Below are 8,204 nucleotides of genomic sequence, written 5' to 3'. Positions count from 1 at the left end.
TCCGATAGATAATGTTTTAATATTGTAATTTACAATAGTACTCCCTTTAATGTCATTATTTACCGTATATATAAGAAAAGTATATTGTAAATATTAAAATTTGGCATGGCCTAAATTGGAAATATGTCATGTATTAGAAAATGTTTTAACATTTTTAATTTACAATTGTACCCTTTTAGTTTTATAATTTACCATAAATAGAAGTAAATTATATTAGAAATGTTAAAATTGAGCATGGCCAAAATTCCAAATATGTCAAGTATTAGAAAATGTTTTAGTATTCTAATTGAAAATTGTACCCCTTTAATTTATTTATTTACTATATCAATTTCGGCATGGGCAAAATTGGAAGCATGTCAAAAGTATTAGAAAATATTAGACATATGATCCCCACGGTACGCCCTACTTGTTTGAAAAAGTATTAGAAAATGTTTTAATATTTTATTTCACAGTTGTACCCCCATTAATTTCATTATTGACCATGAATATAAGCAAAGTACATTGGAAATATTCATTTTGGGCATGGGCAAACTTGGAAATATGGAAAAGTAGGCAATTCAGACTTAAGCCTTACGTCCTTTATAAGAGCAAGTCCAAACGACGCCAAAATGAGCTGCTAAAGGATGCCAACGTCAGTGTTTTTTTTGGCCTTATGGTAGAAGTGTCAAATTTGGTAGCCGCCAAGCACACAAACCTTTCCCATGGTGGCATCCTTTAGTTGCAAGTTTAAGTCAAATTTTGGCCATTAGTTGTAAGTTTAAATCGAATTTTATTGGACAGACAGTACAATTTCTGCCGTTTGTCGAAATTTAACGCACGGACGGCAAAAATTGTATTGTATGTCTCCCCAAACATAATTTTAGCAGCTGCTAAACAAGACTACAAATTTAGTTGGATATATAACACATAAAACTAGGTTCAAAACCTTGATTCCGGTCTTTATTAGCCAAAAATCCGCTGACTTTTTGAATTATGTCTAAATCCCACCCGGTTTGTAAAAGTGCGAAATAACGGTTTCTTTTTCAATGAGTTTGAAGAAAAAACCAACCGCACCTTTATTGTTTTTTCAAAATACCTCACATACCCTTTTATATAAAAGTTGTTACTTAATTTATTTCTTCCTCAATTTAGGTTTTTATTATCCTGTATTTGGAAACAGAGATTGGCAATGGTGATTTCTCATATCATGATTTTAGACTAAAATTGAGACCGTCTTTTCTCTTTTCTTCTTTGTTCTCCTTTTGCTGGACTTTCTGGAACCGTCACCACTAAGGTACATTTATTTACACCTACACTTTTATTATTATGTTATCTAGGGCAAGCAAAATATGGAAATTGACTGCTGATAATTTAACTTATCGTCATCTCTGTATTTGATCATTTTTTTCATTGAATAATATAACCTACACTCTTTTGAGATAATGAAATTGTTGTAATTTTTAGTTTCATTTCAATTTTGTGTTGTAGGATGGATTTTACTATTCTTGGAGTTATATCCTACAAAAATTTAACTCTCGTGAGTCGTATTGGTCCGTCTTCTTCAATTATCGATGTCAAAAATGAGATTTCGACGAATTGGCCTGAGTTAAATCAATCATGCTTTGATATTTCTTTCACTCGCGATGGGAAGGCATTTGTTATAGAAAATGATGCAAAGCTTCAATCTTTAGCGTGCTACAGCTTTGCAAAGGGCTTATCTACAGTTAACATTGATGTCTCTTTGAAACTTGCTAGTATGTTGTGTTCTTATGGAGTAGGCCGATGAGAGTAGTACATCTGGTGGTAGTTCTTTTAATTCTTACGGTAGCTCTTGTGCTTCTGATAGTGGGACTAGTAGTATTGTCAGTGAAAGAGTGTCTATTAAAGAATTGAGGAGTAGATTGTGGGCTTTTAATCTCAAACATGTTGGTCAAACATTTGTGGATGTTAATGATTTCCGTCTTAAAGTATTGTAGTATTCTATTGAGACTGGGTACAAATATAAGTTTTTAAAGAATGATCCGAGGAGAGTTACCGTTTATTGTGCTAAGAAGGAGAGTACTGATTGTTCGTGGCGTGTACATGCAGTTTCTGAGTTTGACTCTTATGTGATAAAAACTATGCATTCTGAGCACTCTTGTGGATTCGTCTGTAAAGATGTTAATAGTTGTTTGATGTCGAGTAAGCTAGTGGAAAATCTTATTTTAGAGATTGTGCGTGGTATGCCTTTGGTAAAGCCAACAGATTTGATTACTACGTTGAAGACTGACTACGGGCTTGACATTACATATTACTATGCATACACGGCTAAAAAAATGGCTTTGGAGAAGATTCATGGTATAGATGGACTGTGTTTTCATCAGTTGAAATGTTTGAAGAATGCAATCATAGAAAGTAATCCTGGAAGTCGTATTATTCTGGATATTGACTCTATGAAAAAGTTTGAAAGAATGTTCATATGTTTTGAGGCTTCCAGCTATGGTTTTAACCAATGTCGTCCTATGGTGTACTTAGATGGTACGTTTTTGAAGAATAAGCATAAGGGATGTTTGTTAGCTGCAACCGCCAAAAATGGAAATCAAGGTAACTTTTTTGAAGAATAAGCATTGATTATTTGTTATCTATATAAACATGAAATAGTATTATATTGTTATTGAGAAGCTTACCTAGTAATAATGTTTGTTAATGCATATTAGACTAACCATTTTTATTTCTCTTTTCTCTTTTTGTTGTTCTTGAAGGAATTTTTCCGTTGTCTATTGCTATAGTGGTTAGTGAAACTGATGCAAATTGGTTTTGGTTCCTAGAACAGTTGAAACTTGTTAAGTTAAGTGATAGAATTTTGACATTTTTTAGTGATCGGCATGTTGGACTGGTTAAGAATATTCCAATTGTGTTTTCGGGGTCATTTCATTCATATTGTCTTTGGCACTTGAAGAACAATGTTGGTTCTACTATACGGAAAGATAATAAGTTAAGGAAATATGTTGTGAAGCTATTTTCTGATTGTGCTTATGCAACTTCTCATCATGAATTTTTGACTTGTGCTGAAAACTTGAAGAAACATGGCGGTCTTCCTGTGCAAAGGTTTTTGATAGGTATTAGCTTGGAAAATTGGGCAAATACATACTTCCGTGGTGCTAGATACGGTGAGATGTGCTCTACACTAGCTGAATGTTTCAATGCATGGATCACTAAGGAGTGCTTCCTGCCTATTACTCCTATGCTTTTTGGAATCATGGAAAAGATGATGGAAATGAGTTGGAACAGATTGGAGGAGTCTATGAAATGGAATTCCGTTTTATGTCCAAAAATGGAGATAGTATTGGCTAGTAAGATTGAAGCTGCAAGGACTTTGAGGGTGGTTAGATCCAATGAAAATCAGTTTCTAGTTCATAATGACGTTATTCATTCAGTTGATTTGATGAATAGAACATGTACTTGCTTGTAACTATTGGCGTATTGATAATTTCCCTTGCATACATGTTATCGCCTGTATTGGTAGTAAGGGTGATTCCTTTTATGGCTACATTGATGAAGGATATACAGTGATCGCGTTCAGGCAATGCTACTCACATTCGATCAAGCCAGTTCTGAATGGTTCTATGTCAAGACGTATGCTTGATTCTCCTGCGGTTTATCCGTGTAGTCCGAAGATTGGTCCTAGTAGGCCCAAGAAGAAAAGAATTGAAAGCACCGGTGTGATTCGTTAGTCTATGATCAGTTTTGATGTTCTCGGCAAACCATATTTTTTTTGTTATTTTAATTTAGATTTTTAAGTTTCGTAATCTGACATTTGTTAATGAGATATTGATACTCATTGTATACTTGTATTGAATGTTAATACTCATTTGAGATTATTCGCTAGGTCGGTTTGTTTTTATTTTTCATTTGTCTGTGAAATGATTAATGTTGCAGTTGTTGCAGTGGAATTTGAGAGTGCAACATTCATGTTGCAGTTGTAATTGACAGTGCAATATTTATGTTGCAGTCGGAGTTGAGAGTGCAACATCCACGTTGTAGTGGGATATTTCACAAGAACCATGCGTGAGCCCCAATTTGTTAAACCTGTAGAAATGCTGGCAGTTCTCCCATATTTTGTTAACTTGGATTTAAATTTTGTGTACTTGGCGTTTTTTGGTTATGGATCAAACTGCTGATGCAAAAACGTTGAGAAACACACCTCTTATTCCCCATCTAAGAATCTAAGATGGCCTTGCTTTCTGATTAACACGCTTTTTATTACACGCGTTTATTTGGATTTTATACTTAGTTAAGTCCGAGGTCCACAGTCCGAAGTCCGAGGTCCGAAGACCAAAGTCTAAAGTCCAAAGTCCGTATTAGTCGTACGTTTTAGTCAAGTTACCTTACTCACGTGGGTTTGGTAGGATAGGTCGAGTAAGGGATCGTCCAAACCTTAGGGCTCGGATAGGTTCACAACTGGAATTACAACTTATGGTGAGTAGGATTTTAAGTTTTTTTTTAGTTGGTTTTATTAAAATAACGGTAATACAAATAATGTAAATTACTACGGTGGTTTTTATGTAGGTAAACAAAGATTGAAAAACAGGGAGAGAGTTAATCATGCTCATGCAAGAATTATATTTCAACAGTTTATATTACCACACATCACTACATCTCTAATTCGTCTCGTGTTCGGAGACGACGTCGGGTATTGATCCCTGGCGCATGCCCACATCTCTAGGTCGTATTGCACTAGCATAAGGAGTTTAACTAATATCTCATCTCTGGTATATCATTTCAGCTCCTAGCTCGATTTTACATTAGCTGGACAAATTGGAGAGCTGTCGACACCGAAAAGTCACGTATGAAGACATTTTGGTCGCGACGAGAGACTGTTTCCGAGCATCGCTGAATTCAACTTTTGTAATCTCGAGCCATTTTGGGACCGGATGTCTAATCTAAGCCTAATTCCTAAGTAGTGATTCTAGAATATTAAAGAGTCAATCTGGATTTTCACACGAGCAGCATAACTCTCCCCCTGAGGGGGGGGATTAGCTCATGGTCATAGAAGGAATAATAAAACTTGTTGTATACATTAAGTAAATAAATGCAGGACAGGAATTAAACTAGAAAAGAATTGAATGTTATTAAGGGTAAAATAACTTACAGTATTTAAGCTGCTGGAATGAAAATGACAGAATGTAAGTACTGAAGGAAACGAACTAAACTAAGCAGAAGCTAAAGCATAAAATGCTGAAAGGGAAATAATGAAGGCGACCCCTCATATATATAGGTTGGATGGCTTGTGAAGCCTTTAATTGAGTTTTGTTCGTTAGCTAATTGATTTGTTCAAAACTTTGAGAATCAAATTTTTGTTTTGATCTGTTTTACTTTAGCTTTTTGTCTTTTTGCTTTTTAAGTTTTTGTTTTGTAGCTCATTTCAATTCAAACCACCTGGTTTGAATTGGTACGTGTCTTCTCTCTTGCCAGGTGGTACCAAATTGAAACCATCCTTTGCCACCTACCTATGCTGACTCGTCATGCCTTCTGGACCCGCAGAGTGGGTCCACTTAGTGTGTCCAGTGGCGGCATCGATTTTGGCATTTTTACGACTTTCTGTCTTTGCGTAGAGTTCGTCGCCCGGGTCGCTATGGCAGCTTCACTAGCCAACGTCGGCATCTAGATTTATCCGATTTGAGCTTTGGAAGTTTGCTGCTTCTTTATATGTGGACCCGTTCTGTACTGGTTTTGTTCTTTTGGAAACTTCGGCTCTAGTCAGGCTTTGTTGGGCTTCACAGGGGTTGAGTGGGAAACTTCAAATATTCCCGTATTCCTGTACTTCGATGCATGTTTTATCATTATATTCATTTTAATTGCGGAAACCTGCAAAAGTATGAAAATATAATTATTACATGATTATTAAACACATAATCGACCAAAATGCTATATCTCTCGGGGTTTAATATTACAGTTTTGGGTGCTTATCACTTTCCTACATTTTTTTTTTCTTAAGAAATTCACTCTGACATGAATGTAAAACTAAATAACTTGTTTAATAAAAAAAGATGAAAATTTCATACAAAAATTGCCTTATAAGAAATCCTCAGCAGAGAATCACCACATTCTCCTGGCATAGCATCAGCTGGAAGTTCCTACATCTGTTAAATTAACCTTAGTGTTTTGAGTAGATTCTTTAATTAAATGTTTCAAGTGTTTAATCTGATTGAATTGTGGATTTTAATGTTTGATGTCAATGTTTAATAATAATAATAATAATAATAATAATAATAATGCTAAGGAGAAGAGTTCAGACTCATTCCAGCAAAACAAAAGAGTTCAGACTCTAAGGAGCTTGATGTAGGTGCGGAGAATTTTAGTCTGGAAAAAATATTGGATCAGAATAGTAGTAAAGTTGTCAAGCCTTAACAGAGCTCGGATACTATATAGACTGACTCTGAAGGTCCCGATGAACCACTAGAAGAGCAGTGATTCGTTATGTAACTCGAAAGAAAGGCTCGACTGCAACAAATCCAAGGTTAAAGCATGGGAGCAGTAAAGGAGCAATTTTCCATACTGCCTTGAGCTATAGAAAGAGACCGCAAGAGAAGAATACATTCACCTTTAATGAAGTAGAAGAGGAGTCAAGAGCTTGCATGGTATATTAGCGGCCTGACCTCTCAAAGTCTATAAGCAAGAAAAATGGGGAAAAAAATTACATTATTAGATCATGTCTCTTTCTCTCCGTCTATCAACCTTTTCTGCCATTTCTCAAACTCTTTTTTTGCTTCTTTCTCATCTAAAATACTGAAACATAACCCGATTCAAGTATTGCCACACTTCATATAGTTCACACTAATTCTCCATTTAAGCAATAGCTCATTTACACGTCAAAGCAATAACAAGTCATTTGGAAATTACTTCATGTCAAATCTTTGTTGGGGTTCATTTCAAACCAAAAAAAATACTGATAGCAATTCAAGATAGTAGTCTCCTTAAAATGTTGCACATCAAACTGATAGCACTAATAAGAAATTTTACATAAAATGTGTAGACAGAGGACACTTCGGCCACGACCCGAATAACTACGATGCTAGCTAGCGAACAACAAAACCAAAATAACTTTGAGTTAATAGTGCAACATTCATGTTGCATTAAGGTTTCGACACCCAACAATATGGTTTGTCAGAAAAAATTTTGTATGCCTTGGAAGCCCGGTTGCGATGCATAGCTTCCCTTTCTACTGCATGTGGCATTTGTTCCTTGGCTACCAAAGTTTCCATGAAGAGACACACGTAGAGTGCGCAGTCAGCCCTCCCACATAAAAAATTAAGAACAGTTAGTGCAACATTCATACTACTCCAAGGCACAAGTAGCCTTTCTCTTACGACTCTACATCAAAATTTAACAACAAAAGTAAGTCGAGAAGATTATAACAATAAATTCTAGCAAGCATCTATAGGAACCGTTATGGTCGCAGTTTACAAACCGTGAAAACCATGCGCAGGGGAATAAAGGTTCTCACGATTTTGTTTAGAATTATACCTTTAGATCAGCTGTGATATCTCTGAGAATCCAAGATCTATGAAATCAGCAACCTCTTGATCTTCTGTTGTATTCCTATCCTTATAATGGACGTTGTGTGGGCAACAATCTTCCAGCCTCTTCTTTCTCTCTTGGCCTCTCTCACTCACAAAGTTGGAACCAAATTTCTAACTCACTATCTTGAGCAATTAATCAGTAATTTCGGCTAGAGAAAGAAGGTTTCTATTTATATGCTACAACAGGGACCATGAGGAGAATTCAGGGTTAGGTCTCCTGACGGGCTTGGGCTTCCCATGTTCGCCCAGAACACACGGCCCAAGTCCGTCAACAAATGGCTTATTCCAATAAAGGCCATTGTTGCACTACCGCCCTAATCCCAAATTATGTGTTACGTTTATGGGCTCCATATTATATGCTCGTTGATCTACCCGTGTTTAAGATATTGAATGCCCGTTGATTAAGTCAAGTTACTGACAACTACATTAATCAAATTCTTATGTCCTTGAGTAGTACCACTCAACCTCATTGTCATGTTGGATTAAATCCACCTGCAGGGTTTACATGACAATCCTTATGAGCTCCTCAAGGGGACATCATCAACCCGACTTCCTGCGGGTCATGGATTCCTTCCATAATCAACAGCACACCTTACATACAATATCATTACCCAATTCATCGAGTTTGTTGATTCACAAATGAATCTCACTCATTGATGATTT

General features: G+C 36.0%; 1 protein-coding gene across 1 annotated transcript; it reads left to right on the top strand.

Annotated features, from left to right (window-relative positions):
- Nucleotides 1-1,468: 1,468 nt before the first annotated feature.
- Nucleotides 1,469-3,692, top strand: LOC147487242 (uncharacterized). The gene is made up of 5 exons (XM_086573988.1): nucleotides 1,469-1,714; nucleotides 1,758-1,904; nucleotides 1,956-2,562; nucleotides 2,721-3,311; nucleotides 3,412-3,692. The coding sequence occupies exons 1-5, from the start codon at nucleotides 1,469-1,471 to the stop codon at nucleotides 3,690-3,692; spliced, it is 1,872 nt and encodes a 623-aa protein (XP_086430114.1).
- Nucleotides 3,693-8,204: the final 4,512 nt, after the last annotated feature.

The sequence above is a fragment of the Coptis chinensis genome, chromosome 7, assembly GCF_015680905.1.
Source record: "Coptis chinensis isolate HL-2020 chromosome 7, ASM1568090v1, whole genome shotgun sequence".
NCBI classification, from domain to species: domain Eukaryota; kingdom Viridiplantae; phylum Streptophyta; class Magnoliopsida; order Ranunculales; family Ranunculaceae; genus Coptis; species Coptis chinensis.
The sequence above is the reverse complement of the archived record's forward strand: the minus strand, read 5'-3'. Positions and strand labels throughout refer to the sequence as shown.